Consider the following 23043-nt stretch of genomic DNA (forward strand, 5'->3'; position numbering starts at 1 on the left):
TTAGCAGCAGGGACCAGGCATGATTAGAATGGCAGCAGTAGAGAATTGTCAGTTTAAAAACATTTTTTTTTTTTATTACAATTGCTGCCCATAGCGCTGCATGTAGAATGGAGTGGAAAGAGGCTGAAGAAGCTGCTACGCAGAGAGACATACTGTATATGCTTGTCTTTCTAGTAAGTTGTCTTTCACCTACACTGCCTACTTATATAATGTTCTCCACTCCCCTGTATGGCCATGTTCACATAAGGAAATTTCTGTGCAGAATTCCACAAATTAATTCTGCACAGACATTCCACTGCAGCAGAGTCCTATTGATCTCAATAGGATTGTGCTGCACTGTGCACATCTGCCACGGAAATCCTGATTCCGGAGTGCATAGAAAGAATAGGCCTGTCTATTCATTATGCTGAGTCTGCATGGAAATACATTGACGGCTGTCGGGGGAATGTCCACACTGAATTTTTCCCTGCGGGCATTTGCCCTTGTGAACATAGCCTATGTGCATATTCTTGCGCAGTATAAAGGAGACATGATATCAGCTAGTCTTTGCACACTGAAAATTCATCTGAACCAATAAATATAGCATAAACAGAAGAACAGCTGCAATAAAGGTGCTAGGTATGTGTGCACGCTTTTAAGAGTGTGCACGCATAAAGAATATTAAATTCAGATTAACACTATTCACACGTTCAGAATCCTGCACATATTTAATGCTGCAGAGTTCATTGTGAACTAATTGACTGAACACAGCATAAAATCTGCAGGATCAAATATATGCAAATTACTGTACGGACGTCTGCACACATTCACTGCATGCTGGGTCCACTCAGAAATGTGCCGTCTCTTAGACAGCATTGCATTTCCTTGTAGAATCCCCCAAAAAACATGTACAATTTTTCTGCAGACGCCGGAATTAGGATTTCCGTGGCAGATGTTGCTGCTGTGGAAATTGTGAACAGAACAGCAGAATCCCATTGAAACCAATGGGACTCTGCTGCTGTGGAATGTCCTTGCGGATGATTCATGCAGAATTCCACACGGACACACTGTACACAAGTTAAATGTTTATATATTTATATATAGGTGTCAATATATACTGGGGAGCCTGTCTCTTGCAGCAAAATTAAGATTACAGGGAGCCAAGGAGTGAATTGCTTGAAGGGTTATTCCAGGAAAAAACTTTTTTATATATATCAACTGTCTCCAGAAAGTTAAACAGATTTGTAAATTACTACTATTAAAATGTTTTAATCCTTTCAGTACTTATGAGCTTCTGAAGTTAAGGTTGTTCTTTTCTGTCTGTGCTATCTGATGACACCTGTCTCGGGAAACGCCCAGTTTAGAAGAGGTTTGCTATGGGGATTTGCCTCTAAACTGGGCGTTTCCCGAGACACGTGTCATCAGAGAGCACTTAGACAGAAAAGAACAACCTTAACTTCAGAAGCTCATGAGTACTGAAAGGATTAAGATTTTTTAATAGAAGTAATTTACAAATCTGTTTAACTTTCTGGAGCCAGTTGATATAAAAAAAAAAAAAAAAAGTTTTTTCCTGGAATACCCCTTTAACCTGCCGATATCTAGAGATCGGTAGGGTCGGAACACTGACCCCTGCTGATCCCAAAAACTTTTGACATGTCCCTGCAACATATATATATTAACCTATAGAAGGGCATACAAAGAATCCACCAGAGTTAAGAAAAACATTTTTTTTCAGTGACCAAAACATCTAGAAATTATACCTATAGATAGTCACCCGACAACCAAAATTATGGGGTATAGCAAAATGGTGTCCGTAGCAAGATGTGGTAACAGGGCACAAGATGGACAAACATGCAAGTAAAAGGAGCTGCTAACAATTTGGAAACAGACCACAAACTTCCAGGTTGTCCCAGGAGAAAAGAAAAGCCAAAGTCATTGTTACATCTTGGACATCGGACAACTTGCCATACACACCTACCCAAAACGGTGTGCCAACCCCTATGCCGTTTTGCTTTCGCTTCCTCAGGGAATGTTCCAGCAAGATGTGAAGAGGTGTTTTTTTTTAATTATATGCCTATAATTTTCAGCTTGGGTTAATTGCAGCCACAATTGTTTTTGTTTTTTTAAGAAAAATGAAAAATTGCACAGGCACCAAATTTCATGAAGATGTTTCTGTGTAGAAAGCGGAGTGGTGCAATGTGCCAGGTGTCTTCTTTTCGAAAATATAAAGCGGCGGAGTTGTAGTTTTGCAACAGCTAGTGAGTCAGGTCAGTGAGAGCAGCGTCCAAAAATTCCTTTGAAAGGGTATATGATGCATTTGCTGTCCAGAAATGTTCTATCTTTGCCATACCCTGTCCTTAGGTATTTTGACAGAAGGACACTAATCTACCGTATTTTTCGCCGTATAAGACGCACTTTTTCTTCCCCAAAACTGGGGGGGGGAAAGTCTGTGCGTCTTATACGGCGAATACACACACCTATCGCGGCGGTCTCTGTGGCCATCAACGGCCAGGACCCGCGGCTAATACAGGACATCACCGATCGCGGTGATGCCCTGTATTAACCCTTCAGACACGGCGATCAAAGCTGACCGCCGCGTCTGAAGGGAAAGTGACACTAACCCGGCTGTTCGGGACTCACAGGTCCGGAGCGGCGGGGACACGTGAGTATTACCTCCTATGCAGTGGTCTTCAATCTGCGGACCTCCAGATGTTGCAAAACTACAACTCCCAGCATGCCCGGACAGCCAACGGCTGTCCGGGCATGCTGGGAGTTGTAGTTTTGCAACATCTGGAGGTCCGCAGGTTGAAGACCACTATTGTGTTCAAAATCTTTATTTTTTTTAGATTTTGCACCTATAAATTGGGTGCGCCTTATACGCCGGTGCGTCCTATAGGGCGAAAAATACGGCATATCATCACCCTGTACAGTAGAGTCCCTTGTATTGGTCACTGTATCCAGTGGTGCTGACATTTCTCTTATTGTATTGCTCATATATATTTTAGTGGCAGGAACTGAGTGGGAGCAGCCCCATATTTCAGCATGTATGTGCTCAGCTATGAAATTATATGGTTGCTATAGTAACCATGTCTGCATTGTGTGGGTTTAGGAGTGGATTTTTGTCTGTTCTAATTGAACAACCTTTCTAGGACATTTTACGGACATATCATTGGTTGTCTATAGGTTGGAACATATGACAGACATGGAAGAGAAGATTGTCTAATGGTAATATTTAACTGGCCTTACAAATAAGAATACTGTCTCTCCCGATCCACCCATATACATGCATATCTGTGTGGTAGCGTTAGGGGATAAAGCCTTGTGGGGTGTAGGGTAGTTAGGGTGTTGCTGTTCAGTATAATAAAGGGCGCTGTTAACCCTGGTCACTCGTGACGCCAGGGAGCGGTTAAATTCTGTAATCTTGATAGGCCTATTGCCACCCTTCCCAAGAGCAATAGGTGATGCAGAAATAAAGGATTGTCCACAACCACTGTTAACTGAAAACTTGCAGGAACTTTTACTGAAGAATTTCTGTACATGCAGCAATAGTAACAGTCCAGATAACATAGTCTCTATAGATATAGCTGAGCAGCGATTGACAGTTCGTCGGGATCAGATAAGCTCAATTTAGCTTCTCAGAGATTTTGTAGCATAGATCCGCTGAATTTAAGGGTGCGCTTAGGTCCAGTGATCTTGCGGGGAGTAGCAGGGAATTGCTTAGTATAACCGCTTTGATATAGGCCGAGGCCGCAAGGCTTTGGCCTAGTAAATTGTCTTGTAAGCTGTGGAGGTCCTACCTCTTCCAGAATCAGCAACCCAAAAGAGATGCTGCTTGCTTGGCAGCACAGGAACAAGAGAGAGATTAATGGCTGCAGCTCCCTTATATGGGCAGGGGGCTATGCCGTTTTAGATTGGTCCATACAGCTGTCACTCACGGTTACAATGGATTGTGGGTGATCACGTGACTAAACCACCAAAGGTACTTCAACAAAAACCATAGAGTTCTGAACCTAATCACATGACCCGCAGGTCCTGCTATGTTGAACAGGTAGGCACTTGAATATATACATATTTATACTTATATTTATGTGAACTTCTATACATTTATGAACTAACTAAGGGGTGACAAGGGGATAACTATAGAAGAGGGACGTTCCTAGGGACTCTGACTATGGGGACCTCTAAAAAGGTAACATATGAAATGCGGTACCGGGACTCCACATCTGGCTCTGCCAATGTTCATGTGTTCTAAATGTTGAGAGGCAAGAATGCTGCTATCGGAATCCTCTAGCAGCGGCAACTCCCCTGAGTTTTGCCATTGAGAAAGAGAAAGTAGGCAGCCATACACATTAGGTAGTCTGTGGGTTTGCCCATCATTTATCCAATGTGTGTAGCTAGCCTTTAGGCTCATGAGCGGTACTGCAACTAACTACTGCATGCGTTTTTGCCTCAAATTTCGGCAATTGCTGTAAAAATAGCGTGTTTTATGTTGATATGCATTATCATGGTAAGACGCGCCATTTTTACTGTGAATTAGGTTATCTGCAGCAAAATCGCATGTAGTAATTAGTTGCAGTACTGCTAATTGGCCACAACATTTAGGCACAGCCTTAGTCTCTTGTCTTTTATTTATTTATTGATTACCGTAGATCTATTGCACTGAGTAGTCAATGAATCTTTAAGCTGCCTGTAAGTTTCGGAATGAGCTCAAATAAATGCCTGTTTCTTCCACTGTTCCTTTAAAGAGGGCTCTCCAGCATTAGAAAAACATGGCTGCTTTCTTCCAGAAACAGTACCGCTCTTGTTTCACTTGTAATACAGCACACAACCTGATGACAGAAGTGGCACTTTGTAAGAAAGGCGCTATGGTTTTAATGCTGGATAGCCCCTTTAATGGTCACCTACTTATGTAAAGATATTTGGGGAGATTTATCAAACTGTGTGAGAGAAAAAGTGGAGGGATTTTTTCCTCAGCAACCAATCACAGCTCAGATAAGGAGAACAAGCTCTGGTAAAGTGAAAGCTGAGCTGTGATTGGTGGTTGTGGGAAAATCACTCTATTTTTTTTTCTCTCACACAGTTTGATAATTCTGGGCCATTAAACTGGTCCCTCATATTAATTGGTTCCAGGACGACCATTGTATGTTGAAACCATTGTATGTTGAGACCAGAACTCTATGGAAACCTGGTAATTTGTTCTGAAGCCACCAAAATGTCATCCAAAAATAGGATTAAGGAAAACGAAGTAGATGACTAATACAGATAAAGCAAGTCCTTACATATAAAAGAAAGAAAGAGCTGCTGGGAGCTGTAAATCACTGTCTGTGTCAGTGTTTCCCAACCGGGCATGCTGGGAGTTGTAGTTTTGCAACAGCTGGAGGCGCCCTGGTTGGGAAACACTGGTCTATGTAGAGGACAGGAGCTTCTTCAGGGTCCTGTACAGTACACGCAATTTCCTAAAAAAGTAAAATGGAGCCGCCTTTACTTGGTGTCCAAAGGAGCAGCTAACTGTGACATAGGTTAAGAGTAGTACTGAACATGTAATACCTCCCTGTACTGTAGGGGGGCGCTACCAGACAGGAATTCAGTGCATGCGCTTCAGTACTACAGTGCACGTGCTAATACAGGGGTTTTACCAGTGAATGTCCTTTTTGATTGGTCGGTCCTTCCAGCCATTGACACGTTTCACAGATCTGGACTGTGTGTAGCATTGTATGTTGAGTCTGGTTTCAAGTTACAATAGTCCAGAAAAGACCATTGTATGTTGAGGCCATTGTAAGTTGAGGGATCACTGTATATCTAAGATTCCTAAATCCAGGTATTGCTTAGCCAGATTTGATGTAAAATGATGAATCCCAAAGCCATAATATGAAAGCTGTATAATCGCACATCAGCCGTATGATTGATTGAAGTTACAAGCAGCTTTGTCTTAGTGTCCCCATGACAACACATCCTCTGCTTTCATGACTGGTCCGCCTTCATAAGACTCTAAATCTCCTGACTTCCTCCTGATACTGTCCACAGGTTAGAAAATAGCAGGTGTAATATGGAATGAATCTACAAGATAGGAAGGGAGTCTGTAACCTCTACAAGTGTAATGCTGACAGCCGCTGTAAGCACATGATGGGAGTTGTAGTTTTGCAACAGCTAGCAATCCTGATTACTGACTTGGAAACATACTTGTATATATGGTAATTCGATCTGAAATCTGAAAGAATCATTGGGGGAGATTTGTCCAAACCTGTATAGAGGGAAAGTGGTGCCGTTGCCCATAGCAACCAATCAGGGTGCTGCCTTCATCTTTCAGAGGCCTTTTAAAAAATGAAAGAAGCAATGTAGCTGCTATGGGCAACTGCACCACTCTGCCTTTGCATAGTTTTTAATAAATCTCACCAGATGTTCATTGGCAGGAACAGAGGATCATGAACAAGAAATATATGGGAGAGATGTATTAAAACCTGTGCAGAGGAAAAGTTGACCAGTTGCCCATTGCAGCCAATCAGTTCGCTTCTTTAATTTTAGAGGCCCTTTCATAAATGTCTGATCGGGTCTGACTGCTGGGACCCCCTTTTGATCTCCCGTACGGGGCCCCAACTGCCCCGGCTGAGTGTGATGTTTCGCACATATCAGGTCAGCTGGTACAAACACAGCCCCTCCATATATCTCTATGGCAGAGGAACAGTGTTCCTGTGTCTCCACCTCTCCCAAAGAGATGAATGTAGGGGGTGTGTTTCAACCTGCTGAAGTGCTGGGTGCAAAAAGTGTTCTAGCAGCGCAGAGACGGGTATCCTGTACTGGAGATCGCGGGGGATCCTGCAGATAGGGATACATTTCTTAGCACTGGACATATACTTTAACCTGAACATATGTAAATGCTTTGTTTGTCGCACAGGATACATCTTGGCATGCACATGCTCTTCTTATTGGTAGTTCTTCTGTGTCTGTTAAACTCAAGTTTTTCGTAATGTTTTGAAATGAACAACAGTACGAAATTTGTTTCACAACAGATTTTTTTCTACCAGGTACTAACAGGCTGAAAAATAGCATTACAGTGTCTCTATTGTAACTGCAGCTTCATTATTAGGGTATGCTCGGACTTCGGATTTGTAGCTTAACCCCTTAAGGACCCAGGGTTTTTCAGTTTTTTGCACTTTAGTTTTTTCCTCCTTACCTTTTAAAAATCATAACCCTTTCAATTTTCCTCCTAAAAATCCATATTATGGCTTATTTTTTGCGTCGCCAATTCTAGATTGCAGTGACATTAGTTATTTTACCCAAAAATGCACGGCAAAACGGAAAAAAAAATCATTGTGCGACAAAATCGAAGAAAAAACGCCATTTTATAACTTTGGGGGCTTCCGTTTCTACGCAGTGCATATTTCGGTAAAAATTACACCTTATCATTATTCTGTAGGTCCATACGGTTAAAATGATACCCTACTTATATAGGTTTGATTTTGTCGCACTTCTGGAAAAAATCATAACTACATGCAGGAAAATGTATACGTTTAAAAATGTCATCTTCTGACCCCTATAACTTTTTTATTTTTCCACGTACAGGGCGGTATGAGGACTTATTTTTTAATGATATAAAAAGTGACCAAAAATGCGCTTTTTTTTTACTTTGGAATTTTTTTGCACGTACGCCATTGACCATGCTGTTTAATTAATTATAGATTTTTATAGTTCGGACATTTACGCACGCGGCGATACCACATATGTAAATTATTTTTTTTTACACTGTTTTATTTTTTTTATGGGAAAAGGGGGGTGATTCAAACTTTTATTAGGGAAGGGGTTAAATGACCTTTATTATCAATTTTTTTTTATAACACTGTACCTATAACACTGCACACACTGATCTTTTACACAGATCACAGGCATGTATTAACACGCCTGTGATCAGTGTTATCGGCACTTGACTGCTCCTGCCTGGATCTCAGGCACGGAGCAGTCATTCGCCGATTGGACACCGAGGAGTCAGGTAAGGGCCCTCCCGGTGTCCTGTAAGCTGTTCGGGACGCCGCGATTTCACTGCGGCGGTCCCGAACAGCCCGACTGAGCAGCCGAGTCACTTTCACTTCTAAAGGGTTAATACCGTACATCGCCGCGATCGGCGATGTGTGGTATTAGCCGCGGGTCCTGGCCATTGATGAGTGCCGGGGCCGACGCAATATGATGCGGGATCGCGGGAGCTGGTGCAGGACGTAAATATACGTCCTGCGTCGTTAAGGGGTTCATCTCCGCTCACGGAATTCAGCGAGCAGAGATGGTCTGGCAGCCAGCGGACTTCCGCGCAAAGAATGAACATGTTCTTTCTTTGCGCAGAATAATTTCAGGGGCGAAATTGTCTGCCGCTGAAATTCCGCAGTGTGAACGGGTCTCGTGGAAGACCCATTCACACAGATGCTAACGTTCACTGTGCAGAATTTCACTCGCTGAATTCCGCGGGAATTCCACAGTGTGAAAATACCCTAAAACAATATTTGGCACTGTATAATGTTCTACCTAAAAGAAAGGAAATTGCTATGAGTATAAATGGTTTATAAAGCTCTGACGTCTCTAGTACATACTAAATGATGGATAACTGTTATTATATAGAGCCTATGATAAGCTCAAAGGCTCTGCTTTAAGTATTTTACAATCTACTACTCAGTTTCTACAGTCAGATAAATCTAAAAGCATGTAAAGGGTCACTATATCACAACAAATATAGTACAGAAGCATATTGGTGAGTATTTTTATTGGTTATTATCAAAACCATAAGTGGGTCCAAAACACAGAAAAAGGAGCACACCTTTCCTTTGTAAGACAAGATTTTTTGACACAATTTGACATATTCACGGGACATTACTTGGTCCATACACGGGACATTACCTGGATCTCCAAAATAAAGACACAAGAATGGTTTATCAATCTACAATGTAGCCATTGATCGATATCCCATAAAGGAAACAATCCATCCTCATGACCTAAAATAATCCAAGGCTGGAGCCAAAGCAGCAAGGATACTTTTCTCATGCTGCCAATGTTTTACATTGTGTCTGTACCTAACCAGACAAGTAGTCGACAGTAATAGATTTTAGCCATACATTTAAAGGGACATCAATAACTTTTACTTCCACCTGATAGAAGTAAGGATCTCATAGTCTGTGGTTTGATGTACTTCAGCACCAGCTCATCCAGTCTGAGGCCATTGCTGGCTTCTTATGTGGTGTAAGGCTATGCCATGGCTGGTATCCTATCAGTCTATAACTGACAAAATCAGAAGTTGTATAACAACTGGTGACAAGTGCCCACCAAGGGGGCACAGGTAGTCACTGCCAATGCCAATGCAGTAGCGTGCCCTTTAACTATGCCTTGTCCAATACCGCATACACAGTAGTGTGTACAGGGTTCAATCCCACCACAAAAGCAGCTGCGAGTTTCCCACCTAACATTTCCAGCAGCGTCATACTCTGTGACCTCCAGCCACCTCCTCACCAGACAGCTTTGCATCTCCTCACTTTAGTCATCTTCCCTCACAAGTACATCTCAGGGCAAAAAGACCACACTCTCTGCCCCAATGCCACCATCCCAACCAGCAAGCAGGTCACTATGTCGGGAAATATAAAGTTGACAATCTGAACTGCATAATATCCTGATAGTGTGACAGCCGGTGCACTCGAAGTTACTTTTCAGAACTTAGTGCTCCTGGGTGACCATGTCTGTACCTAACAGGGACACCTATTGCAGGGCTGGCTCTGCTTTTGGTTTTGCGCTCAAGGTAATTAGGGTGTTCCTAAGCACACCCTGTTTGCTCTTGCCTATGGCAGCAGGTATTGGAAGAAGTATTGGGACATGTACTAGTACAAGTACTCGTGCAAATGTCTAGTACTGGTATCTGTGCCTCACTACTAAAAGTACTGACCAAAACACTGTGTGTGTGAACCCAGCCTATTGTTAATGCATCTTTAGCCACTGTTGTCTAGCTTTATACAATCTATTAGTTGGTCTGCTTTAATGTTTTGCCTCAAATGTTGCAGCATAGTGTTGCATCTCAAGCTATGTCCATTACTCCTAAGTTACTCGCCTTCACTGCTAAGCTATGCTCCTGTCAAACAAGACGCAGTAATGATTAAAAAAATGGCACAAGGTATGTATGCCTGAATTGTTGTGCATTTGGATTACTATCTGCTCCCATTTTAAGTGATTGCATTTTTGGTAGCTATTTTATTATAGTTACATGAGAGAGACAAATGCCCATTTAAGCCCCATAGGGGAATACTTTTTTGTTACCCTGGCACTATTAGTTGAGGACATACAAATGATACAGCTGCAGCCATGCAGGTGCATGGATTGGGAAAATAGCAAGTCAGATGCTGCTAGGAGTGTAATCGCCATCTATAATCCTCTAGAGAAAATCGCTATGTGTAGAGGAAAGATTCTATGGTAAAGCAGGAGACTAGAATACTGAGTGATAGCTTGGATTTCAGTGACCATATTTACATTGATAGGTAAACTGTGTTAAAGGGAAATATCCAGCAAAAATGTGTCCAGAGTCCAGACTATGTGATTTAACCCCAGAGCCCCTGGAGATGGAGAGAACTATCTCCATCTTTTACCCCATGATACTAACACAAAGCCAAAAGGGCAAACCCAGAACTTGAACCCTTGAAGGGAAATAACAAGTGTACAAACATATCAGGAGCTACAACGTTCCTCAAATTCCAGCCCTGCACTGACTGGTAAGTCTTAAAGTCATCTTTATTAAAGGGGTGCTTCTTTGCTAGACATCTTATCACCTATTCAAAGGATAAGGGTTAAGATGTCTGATTGCGGGAGTCCATGCAGACACCTGCCGTTTTGAACATTATGTTCAGAACGCTGGGTTCAGGAGGCCGTGGTCGTAATGTTGCAACACCCCCCCCCAAGTGATGTCATGCCATGCGTCATCCATTCATGTCTGTGGGAGGGGGCATGACTGCATGAACGGAGGGGCATGGCATGATGTCACAAGGGGGCGTGGCATGACGTCACAACCACAGCCTCCCAAACTCAGCGTTCTGAACCTTATGTTCAGAACTCCGGGTGTCTGCATGGAGATCGTGGGGGACTCTGCGATCAGACATCTTATCCCCCATCCTTTGGATAGGGATAAGATGTCTAGCAACAGAGTACCACTTTAAGTGTGTCTTTTAATAAAACCAACAATGTTTCTGGTCCATACAACACAAAATTATTTACAAAAAAATGACTGTATGAAAAGTATATTTGTCTATGTATAACTCTAGTTTGTTACCAGTTTACTAGTGGTAAACATACAGGTTTGTGTATGTTGAGTCATGCATTGACAAATATTCTTATTGCTACAGATCTTAGAATTCTTTAATCATTTTGTGTTGTTTGCACCCAGTAAAATCTTTTGTTTTAATAAGATACACATAATAAAGAATATTACTTTTATACTTCCCTTTTAGTGAAGGGCAGGTATTTGAGAAAAGTGGTAGCTCATTATATGTTTGTACGCCTCCATTATAACTCTTAGGGCTGTCCTATGAAGCTAGATTACGATTGTTACAAACCAAGGAGTGAAGTGCACTATTGCTCGCTTCTCCCTACTTGTCATAATGATTGCCACTAAAACCCCAACCGACCAAGGCTTTTGGCATGACTCTGTGACATGTCAAAAGTTTTTATAAATCAGCCAGATTGCTGAGCTTGCAATTGTGCTTGCTTAGAATCTCTTCCTCCTGACATTTACTGAGGAGGACACTGGATGTCCTGATATTGAAAGGAAACAAAAGATTAAACAGAAGATTAAGTAGATTTGCAAATCTGTCTGGCTGAAGAACAGCGTGTAGGGTACACTATGATATGTGCCACCTGCTTTCACTCTGTACTGTATTTCAGGATTAGGGACTCTAGTCTTCGACAGGAGCCCCTACTCCTGTTTTCATTGCGAAGGGCACGTTCATAATTTACAGCGGATTTCTTGCTGCAGGAAATCCGCTGCAAGTTTCGCTACTATTCACTTCAATGGGTGCGCAGTAATCTGCAGTAGTGGAGGATTTTCGGATTGACAGCTGACCTATTGAAGTGAATGGTCACAGCAGATTTCCCGCAGCAGGAGTTATAAAAGTGTGAATGTACCCTAATAGAGTAGGGCACCAGGGATAGTATATAGAGGAGCAGAAATTTCTGTCAGAGATGGTAGCATAGTGTAACATGCTTTGGGACAGTTATTTTGTGTCTAGGATGTTAGGACCACTATTAAACACTAGAGCCGAGACCAACAAGAAAAGGGGACAAGAGGTGTCCTGATCGACATGGTTGGCCTATGTTGCTTTCTCTTTGATCCCCTTTTTGACTTGTTTAATGAAAGTTAAACATATTTGTAAATTACTTCTATTAAAAAAAATCTTAATCCTTCCAGTACTTATTAGCTGCTGAATGATACAGAGGAAATTCCTTTCTTTTTGGAACACCGATGACATCACGAACACAGTGCTCTCTGCTGACATCTCTGTCCATTTTAGCAACCATGCATAGCAGATGTATGCTAAGGGCAGCATGGTGGCTCAGCCTTGCAGTGCTGTGGACTTGGGTTCAAATCCCACTAAGGACAACAATAAATAAAGCGTTATTATTATTATAATAACGTCAGCAGAGAGAACTGTGCTCGTGATGTCATCAGAGAGCATTCCAAAAGGAAAATAATTTCCTCTGTAGTATTCAGCAGCTAATAAGTACAGGAAGGATTAAGATTTTTTAATAGAAGTCATTTACAAATATGTTTAACTTTCTGCCACCAGTTGATTTAAAAGAAAAAAGGTTTTCACTGGAGTACCCCTTTAACAACAATTTGTTATACTTTATAGAGGAAATGCTCTGAAATTCGAAGTGATTTGGCTGCTATAAGCCAATAAATGTGCAGCACAATGGGCTATAGTTTGCTTTAGTGATGTACTCTGGAGTACAAACAGATTCATTGTGAAGTTCCAGTTACTGTTTTTATAATATATGTATTGTTTTGTTCATGTAAATAATCATTGATAAATTAACTGGAGAATTGTTGGAATCTAAATAATAGTAAGCACATTCATAAAACAATGAACTGAAGGGAGAAAATATGTCCGGCTTATTCCATCTGTTTATCTGTGCAGTTTATTCATCTAGAGTGAGCAGATCAGCACCCCCTTTGAGCATATTTCGAGGGGTGCACAAAGTTGCTTTGGTGACCTGTGACATGCTCTTTTCTCACTTGTTGATGAGTATTGTAGGTATTGAATCAGTACCTAGTGAATAGAGGATCGGAACTGCAGCTCCTGACCTGCTTGCCCTGCTTAGCTAACATACTAGGCAAGCAGCCTGGATCACTAGCAAGGAAATATGATCAGAGAAGAAGTCCACGTATATAAGATGGGAGGAGTTAAGGAGGGAGCTGGGTGCCTGGAGAGTTGCCTCTCAAGCATAAGCGCAGAGCCAGAACCTTTAGTTCTCTCCGGGTATTGCCTCTCAGTAGAAGCATGCCCACTCTCCTGGATTAGTAGGTGAGCAGGGAAATTCTTCACAGGAATGTGTGCTTCTAGAGCATAAGAGCTTTAATCCCGAAACATGAACACGCTCTCTTTTCCCTGTGTATTTCTGCTCTCCTTGATTCCAAACGCTGACAACTGAAGGCAAGTATGGAGCACAACTGCTTGTTGATTCATGCAACAGTGTGTGTGTGTGTGTGTGTGTGTGTGTCAGTCCCAGCTGCAGTGATTTCACAAGCTAGCAAGGAAGTCAGAGTAGATTGTGCTCTTGTGAACAGTGGTATAGGGAGACATTAGGTAATGTCCCTGTTCCTTAGAATTAATCTGACCTGTCAATGTCTATGATAAGAAGAGTGGTGCATTTCCTTCCTATGTTTTTGTATGTCAATGTAAGAGAAAAAAGTTTCTATGCTATTTTAGAAGTATCCTTCCAATTTTGTTTGTGTTGCGTAGTCCTTCGCACTTCTTGAAGCAGTCTCTGCCATATGACAACGTGGTAGTATTTTCAAGCAGTGAGCTGCCAGTTTATCCACTATGACCTGTGTGCATGTCTCTTCTGTATTAAATATAGTATTTAGATCCTTCATGGAAGAGGGTGTACACATTGTACCCTCTGCTGTTTTACACATGTACCTTGTTGTGGGTTTTTTAGCGTGTGGTCCTCTACATGGACGTAGGAAGACTGCTGGTAATTATATATTCTAGACATAATCTGTCATTTGCAGATGTGTGAGGGTTATATATATATATATATATATATATATATATATATATATATATATATATATGTGTGTGTGTGTAGTTTTCCTATATGCTAGCATTAGTGATTTACTAGGTTGTGAAATGTGTACAGTGTAGCCTACTGATCTCAGCTGTATGCTTGTTGATGCTCAGCTTCTCCCCCACTGTGTGGACCACTCAGTATTCATCAGATGATGTCTGGGTTTTTGACTCATCTTTCAGACGATTTAGTTGTCACTTGCATGTTGTTGCCTCTTCAGTTAAGGACTTTTACAGGAATTTTCTCTTTAGACTTTTATTGTCACAATTTCAGATGACATTAAGGGTCACTTTGAGGGTTATACAGTCAGACAAAAGGGCAAATGATCTTTCTTACGCAGACTGTGTGGCAATGTCAACCAATAATATTGTACTTGACCTTCGTAAATCTGGCAGTCTTAAATATTAACTAAAATTATCCAGTTTTGAAACCCATTAAAAAAAGGCAACAGACCAAAGGCTTTGTTGCAGTTTAGCAATAATAGAATATAGTGGTTGTTGGCGGATCACAGGGGAAAAAGAAAAGGCTTCTGGGAAGTTTGCCTTGAAATTAGATCTGCTTTTTAAAGCGTCACTGTCATAAGAAAGTTTTAAAAAACATTCTTAAAATCAGTGTAGTAATGTGCCCTAAGACCTATATGCATAATAATATGCATGTGTTAATATGTAGAATAACTTTTGATATATGTATTACTGTGATGAGTCTTTCTGAATTTCTCTTGGAGGCTGGGGGCATTTCTCCTGGAGTATGAAGGGTTCCTCTCCCTCTCCCCCTCCCTTGTCATGAGGTCTTCACAAACATTTTTACATTTGCAAAACTTTCTACCTAAAGTGCATGCTCTATATAACTCTAATGTAGCCATGTGAAACTATATGGTTGAAGGGCAGAAGAAAAACCTGCATTTTGTGACAAAAATTAAGATTTTTACATTTTCACAGCTTTGTAACCAAAATGCATGCTTTTTATAACCCTAAAAAAGCCATGTTGAACCTATATGGTGCAAAAACACACAAAAAAAGAGAAACCATTTTGCGTATAAATAATAGTTTAGCACCTTTTATTGCTTGTCACTGTGCATGGAAATGCTCTTCTTAAAGGGGTACTCTGCTGCTCAGCCTTTGGAACAAACTGTTCCGAATGCTGGAGCCGGCACCGGGAGCTTGTGATGTCGTAGCCCTGCCCCCTCATGACGTAACGCCTCGCCCCCTCAATGCAAGTCTGTGGGAGGAGGCATGACGGGGGAAGTGAGGGGGCAGTGCTATGATGTCACAAGCTCCTGGTGCAGGCACCAGCATTTGGAACAGTTTGTTCCAAACGCTGAGCAGCGGAGTACCCCTTTTAAAGACTGCAAGCTGTCTGCATTTTGTCTGTGCTCTGAGGCACAGAATGGTGATAACCACACCTCCCTCCCCCCTCAGATATTTTGGTCTTTTTTTTTCTTTGATGGACCAAAAAGGTTGGATTTTCAGGGTTCGTTTGCAAAATTATAAAGACAGCAACCCCATAGTGGCCATTTTTTAAACCCTTTTTCACATCTTTAGCAATCAAGTTTGTTAATGAAATATATTAGGAAAATGCTTCGTTTTTAATAAAGTATTAAATTGAAAAAAAATTCTAATGACAGTTACGCTTTAAGGAATCCCCCTGAATGCATAGGAAATGACCCTATAGAACCTTTCTTACATGCCGAGTGGAGGCTAGAAAATCTAGTGCTAGGCTTAACACCATTGCTACACATTTATGGCTCTTATGGTAACACTATCTTAAACATTACTGGAAGGAGGGGAATAGTCAATACTTATTGACTTCTTGAAAACTTTCCTGGCATGTGATTGGTGTATTTCTCAGATTTACAGACATTCCCATTTATATCCACTGGAAGAATAAATCAAACAGACCAGGCAGTCAAATCATGCAAATCCTTAGTGCAGGTAATGATCCCTAGTCAAATCAGGCAGATGCAGATGGAATACGATAAGAAGCCTCTGTGGTCCCCATGGACACTTGTGAAAAGAGAAATTCCCCCTGACTTGCTTTTTAATAAGAGCCGTATGTTTGTTCTTCACTTGTTCAAGGCTTTAATGGTGGTTCAGGATTAGAGACAGCTGCTGGAAAATGGTGGGAATAGTTAGCTTTCTGAGTTGGTTGAAAAATGTATTTTCAGTTTTTTATTCACTGTAGTTGCCTATGTGTAAACTGTATTCCCTTATGCAGTTGGTTTCACTCAACTCATAGAGGTTGGTTGGAGTCCAGCTGATGGCATTAAAGTCTAGTTCCTTTCAAAGCCTATTATAAAATCAATAAGTCTTCTCTCCAGGGCGTTATGCTTCATTTATGGTCAGATGTAGCATTGATTTGAGGTGGGCTTGTGAAGAATCGTGTGCCTTTCTGGAGGTGAAAATATAGGTTTATGGTGGCACATTATGCATGTGATAGTGAAAATGCCTATGGAGCCAGAAGCTTACTAATAGGTTTATCTTACCTATTTCTCTATTTTTAGTGTAGTCAGTTCATTAAAATCTTCTGCTTTGTTGGTGCTTCACCTTTCTTATCGAGGAAAGCTTTGCACATCTAGGATGAAGCGAACAACCTACCCAATTTTAACACAGAAATCCAGAAAAAATGCAGATTTAACTACAATAAAAAGTGATATTTTACGCTACCGGCACAGAGGGTACTTAGCTGAGATTGGTGAAGATTATGTAGTCATTCCATTGAAAAGCTTTTCTAGCTGTCACTAGTTCTTTTACAAACAAAAAGTCTAAAGTGATTCCTTCCACACCATTGTTTCCATTTAACCAATATCCATAATGGATCCATCGTGACCCTTTTTTTTCCTTGACAAAAAAATAATTTTACATATTAAATAAAAACAATTATATTCACTCTTCATTTCATAGTAATTGCACAGAATACAAAACATAATCAGGATCACACCCCTTTTAAAGGGATTAGCACAATGGTCAGAGGGTCTACAAAATGCTATATCTCTAAGGGAAAGGGGGGAGTTAATCAGCATGCTATAAAAAGGTATGTGATCGGCCTCCGCAAGCTATTTAAAGGTCACCGTATCTGTTTTTCTTTGAGTGGCCACAGGTCCTCTTTAGAGCTTAGCAAAAAAGCATTATATGGTTAATCCATAATATTTCATGCATACTTGAATTCTTAGGTTTTTAATAAAATTAAGGGTACATTCACACGCACAGTAGTATCCTGTGCAGATTTGATGTGCAGGATTTTCTGCTGCAGATTTCAATGTAATTTAAATGACTGAGCACAGCTTCTAATCTGCCGTTACAAGTCCTGCGTATCAAATCTGCGCAGGATACTGTAAGTGTGAACGCACCCTAAGGGTGTAACTGCCAATTAGAAGCAGAGCTCAGTCATTTAGTTTACATTGAAATCTGCAGCAGAAAATCCTGTGCATCAAATCTGTGTACGGGTGAATGTACCCTAAACAGGTTTTCCAGGACTATTTTACTGATGGCTGGTCCTCACAATAGGCCATCAACATCTCACTGGTGACAGTTGGTCATCCGGCATTCCTGCCAATCAGCTGTTTGCATCAGGATATACAGTAAGAAGAGCCAGAAGCAGATGCGCATATTGCATAATGGATGTGCTGGGTTATGCAGCTCAGCTACCATTCACTTTAGTAGGAGCTAAGCTGTAGTAACCTGGAATGGCCAGTTCACAATGCATGGATTCATATACAGTGATTCTGGTTCTGTCCTTTTGGATGTGCTGATTCTGCACTAATGGAAAAAAGCTAATAGTTTGGGATAGACCATCAGTAAGAGTCCCAGAAAACCCTCTTTAAAGCTTTAAGACATTGGCCCTGATCTACTAAGAGTGTTGTGTAGTTTTCTTTTGTGGGTTTTAATCCCCTACAATTTTTTTCCACAGTATTTTCTAAGGTTTCCCTACATTTTGTATTTTTCCCTACATTTTGCTTTTTTTTCTACACATGCTCTGATCGGTCAGGTTTTCCTACATTTTCTGTGGAAACTTTAGTAAATATGTTGGGTTTTTGTGAAAATGTCAAGGCCATACCAACTTTTCTCGGAGCCCATGCCCCTTTTTCTGGTTTTCTCAGTAAAATGGAGAGTTGATTGTTTTTTTTGTTTTTTTTTAAATTCAGGGCCATTGATGCCATATAAATTACACAGGTAGGGTAGGGTTTTAGGCTGGCACCTGGGCTGCCTGCTGTGCTTGTAGTAATGAACCATGACTGCTTTATTTATTGTAAACTTTTCTTTCCTAGTCCTTTTTTTGTAGGAAAGAAATATTGTTTGCAGATTAAAAGCATATTCAAATGTCATCCATATCGGCACTTTGTGTTTGTTCCCTGACGTGGCACAGCTATGCTCCTGCCAAGCTATTCATACTCATTTGTTCCAATACTGTTAAACACGTTACGATAAATAAATACATGATAAATCATTCAGATGGGTTATTATGCAGGTACACGGCAGGGGACAATACTCCACAAAGACATGCGGTGATCGCTGCCAGTTACAAACCCCACACAATGTATAATAGTCCTTGCTTAGTAGTATGCTCACTGTGTTCTTTTTGCATGTGTGTAGTCGTGCAGACAATTACAAACATACTTTTATATCAGGTTTAACCACATGACCACATAGTAATTAAAGGGGTACTCCGGTGAAAACCTTTTTTCTTTTAAGTCTACTGGTGGCAGAAAGTTAAACATATTTGTAAATTACTTTTATTAAAAAAATCTTAATCCTTCCAGTACTTATTAGCTGCTGAAAGCTACAGAGGAAATTCCTTTATTTTTGGAACACTGATGACATCACGAGCACAGTGCTCTCTGCTGACATCTCTGTCCATTTTAGCAACCATGCATAGCAGATGTATGCTAAGGGCAGCATGGTGGCTCAGTGGTTAGCACTGCTGCCTTGCAGTACTGGGGACTTGGGTTCAAATCCCACTAAGGACAACAATAAATAAAGCGTTATTATTATTATAATAACGTCAGCAGAGAGAACTGTGGTCGTGATGTCATCAGAGAGCATTCCAAAAAGAAAATAATTACCTCTGCAGTATTCAGCAGCTAATAAGTACAGGAAGGATTAAGATTTTTTAATAGAAGTAATTTACAAATATGTTTAACTTTCTGCCACCAGTTGATTTAAAAGAAAAAGGTTTTCACCGGAGTACCCCTTTAACATAGAAATTTAACTTAGAATAAGTTCAAAGATTTTAATTAGAACAATGGAATTAGCATCCTCTAGGTGAGCATGTGTTTCTGGTATGAAGTTGAAGAATGATTTTAGACCTTGTGGTCTTGCGTGCTGTGGTGGCGCACTAGATCATATTGTGCGATTTGGTTTAAGGCAATAGCTCCATCATTCTTGTTTAGCCTTCAGACGGAAACCAGCTCCCCTGACCACACTCTTGAGCCATGAAAGAAGAGGCTCTCCTTAGGCGCAGGTCTTGTGCTGGGGTTTCACCTGGTACCTACCTCCCAAGGCCTGATGGACGAAAACTAGTCCGAAATGCATCATTTGGAGGATACAATGAACTGTCTCCTACACTTCCAGGTTTGTATATTATCTGTCATTTGACATGTTTTTCCAGAGTTTCTCCCAAATCATGATAAAATTGAATATATGTACCTTCCATTTTCCATAGTAATGTAACAGGTAGCAAACATGCTCATTCACGGTTGTAATAGGCCTGGTTTACTCTATCATTATAAGCATTTGCTCACACCTTACAAGGTGAACATGGTTTAGTTTATGGAAAGAGGAGAAAGTTTCACTTCTTCTGTTTTGGCCCCAGGGTGGCTACTATGATCCACATTATGTTCCACCCTAGCATTGTATATGTAGAATTTTGTTGGTTCAGCAAAGAGCCATATGTATCAAGATCCAACCTGGGGAAAACAAATAACCTACGATTTCTTGGGCACGACTTGTGGGTTTACAAAATGCTCTGCTGGTATTTAAGGGGATTGTAATACAATTTATTTATGTTTCTTTTATGTAAACAATGTGTAGGATTTATTGTATATGTACTTCAACACTGAAAACAGAAATGTTTTTTCCTCTTGTGAAAATGTTTGTAAACCTTAAAGCGTACCAGTCACATCCAAAGAAACTAAACAATTTTTTAATATCACTCAGTACCTGATCCTGAGCATGTACATCTAATTTTTGTGTCTCACACCTTTTATTAATTTTTTATGACACTTTTAATTTAGCTCACTAGTCTGAATTCCTCTCAAAGGGAGGGGGCGTGGCCTCACTGTGCAGGTCTCCGCCCCCTCCCTCAGTATGCTGTCTGCTCACATCTCTCCTAGCATTAACAAAACTACAACTCCCAGCATGTCCTCACTGACAGTAGCAGGACACAAGCTGACAGTGGGAGGATTTTTTCTTCTAGCTGTGAGCCCTGCGCTCACAACTGTCAATCAAGGAAGTGTGTCCATGACATAGGTGATGACGCATGGACACAGCAGGACTAGTATGTGTCCAAGCAGGCAGGGGGGGCAGTTGTTTGACTGGCTTTTTCAGTATGAAATACTGAAAAATTTCTAATGAAAGCAATTGCAAAACCTATTGGTTTTACATGCTTTACAACATATCAAAAGTTTTTGTATCTGACAGTCAATGGAGAGGATTATGCTTCACTGCAGCTACCTTATTTGACAGTTAGCCAGTCAGTTGAGCATCTCACATTAAGTGACCTCGCAAGTCCTGGGAGACAGGTCTACTACCATCATCTAACCTTCATTACTGTGTGGTGGTTTGGGGGGGGGGGGGAGAGTGTTTTATACTGAAGGGACACCTAGAGTCCTAGTCTTGGAAGGAACAATTTGTAGAACGTTTTTCTGTAACATTTGAATAATGTATGTTAAAGTGGAACTCCGGTGGAAACCTTTTTTTTTTTTTTTTTTTTTATAAATCAACTGGTGCCAGAAAGTTAAACAGATTTGTAAATTACTTCCATTAAAAAATCTTAATCCTTCCAGTGCTTATTAGCTGCTGAATGCTACAGAGGAAATTATTTTCTTTTTGGAACAGAGAGCTCTCTGCTTACATCACGAGCACAGTGCTCTCTGCTGACATCTCTGTCCATTTTAAGAACTGTCCAGAGTAGGAGAAAATCCCCAAAACAAACACATGCTGCTCTGGACAGTTCTTAAAATAGACAGATGTCAACAGAGAGCCCTGTGCTCCTGATGTCAGCAGAGAGCTCTGTGTTCCAAAAAGAAAAGAATTTCCTCTGTAGTATTCAGCAGCTAGGTAGTACTTGAAGGATTAAGATTTTTTAATAGAAGTAATTTACATATCTGTTTAACTTTCTGACACCAGTTGATTGAAAAAAAAAAAAAAAATTTTTTTTTCCACCGTAGTACCCATTTAAGTCCTTTTCCAGATCAGTGGTTCCCAACCTTTTTTGCCCAAGTACCCCTTGGCAGCCCATTTTTGAAAATTGTATCCCCCCCCCCCCCCCATATTAGCGACATGTTTGTAATTCATATATTTGATGTTTCAAATTTATATGCTTTTTTTTTTTTTTTCTTTGTTTACACTCCATATCCTCTCTCTAGGCAATCTGATCCTCTCACCACCTATGTACACTCTGGATAAAAGGTTATGTTCACACAGGTGGATTACCTGTGAGTTTTCTGCAGTGGGTCTTCCGCTGTGGATTTTCCGTAGCTGAATTTTCTCAGGTAACAGGACTTCAGTGGGGTCTGCTAAGGATTTTCCGCTGCTCAAACCTGCAGTTGTATGTTCGATAACCATGTAACTCAATAATTCTAATACAGGATGTAACTCGGGATCAGTACAGGATAAGTAATGCAATGTAAGTTCACAGTGACTCCACCTGCAGAATAGTGAGTGCAGCTCTGGAGTATGCAAGATGTTACTTCTAGAGATGAGCGAAGTTACAGCGATTTGATTCGTCGCAAACTTCTCGGTTCAGCAGTTGCTGACTTTAGCCTGCATAAATTAGTTCAGCTTTCAGGTGCTCCAGTGGGCTGGAAAAGGTGTATACAGTCCTAGAAGTGAGTCTCCAGCCCACCGGAGCACCTGAAAGCTGAACTAATTTATGCAGGCTCAATTCAGCAAACGCCGAGCTGCGAGGTTCGTGACGAATAGAATCACTGTAACTTCGCTCATTTTTAGTTACTTCTGATCCTGCGTTACATCCTACATTTAATATAGGATGTAACTTTGGATCAGGAGTAACATCTGATATACTCCATAGCTGAACTCACTATTCTGCTAGCATGGAGTCACTGTGTACAATTACATTATTTATCCGCTATAGGGGATAAGATTGTAATGTATAAACACTGTGAATCCACTGTGTGCTTTGGTGGTTCCATGAGGGGTGTGTATCCGTAAGTAGACATGCCTGCCTGCTGGTTGAACGTACTGGGGATTGGCCAGTTTCCACTCATCCCTCTCCCCTGAACCTCCCCGTACATGCCTTCTCTGTTTTACCACTGCCTTTCAGCCCCCTGAATCTCCTCCCTTTGCCCCACAACCTTTCGATATTTCTGGACACACCTCCTGCTATAATGCCTATTCATGTGAGGACTGGCAGAATACTGGTGAAGCAGGAGGCATTAAAGTGGTGGGGCCAATATTTTGCCAGATCTCACCTCATTAGTCATTGCAGCAGCTGCCATTTACATTTTTTTTTTAATGCTTACCCCTGGAGGTACATGTACTCCAGGTTGGGAACCACTGTTCTGGATGGTAGGTTACAGTGTCTTTTATG

At 41.0% G+C, this 23043-nt stretch overlaps 1 protein-coding gene across 9 annotated transcripts in view; it reads left to right on the forward strand.

Moving 5' to 3' along the window:
• OSBPL8 (oxysterol binding protein like 8) overlaps positions 1-23043 on the forward strand; it is a 228010-nt gene that overhangs the window by 144083 nt on the left and 60884 nt on the right. Inside the window, exons 1-2 of one of the 9 annotated variants that reach the window (XM_056574074.1) lie at positions 13422-13640; positions 19664-19844. The exons of 5 other annotated variants lie outside the window; for them this stretch is intronic. In XM_056574074.1, coding sequence (XP_056430049.1) covers positions 19706-19844 — 139 coding nt within the window. In that variant the 5' untranslated portion in view covers positions 13422-13640; positions 19664-19705. Of the gene's footprint in view, positions 1-13421; positions 13641-19663; positions 19845-21931; positions 21986-23043 lie in introns of those variants that run through there. 3 more of the 9 variants (XM_056574078.1, XM_056574075.1, XM_056574079.1) reach the window with 3 other exon arrangements.

Source organism: Hyla sarda, chromosome 4 (genome assembly GCF_029499605.1).
Source record: "Hyla sarda isolate aHylSar1 chromosome 4, aHylSar1.hap1, whole genome shotgun sequence".
NCBI classification, from domain to species: Eukaryota; Metazoa; Chordata; class Amphibia; order Anura; family Hylidae; genus Hyla; species Hyla sarda.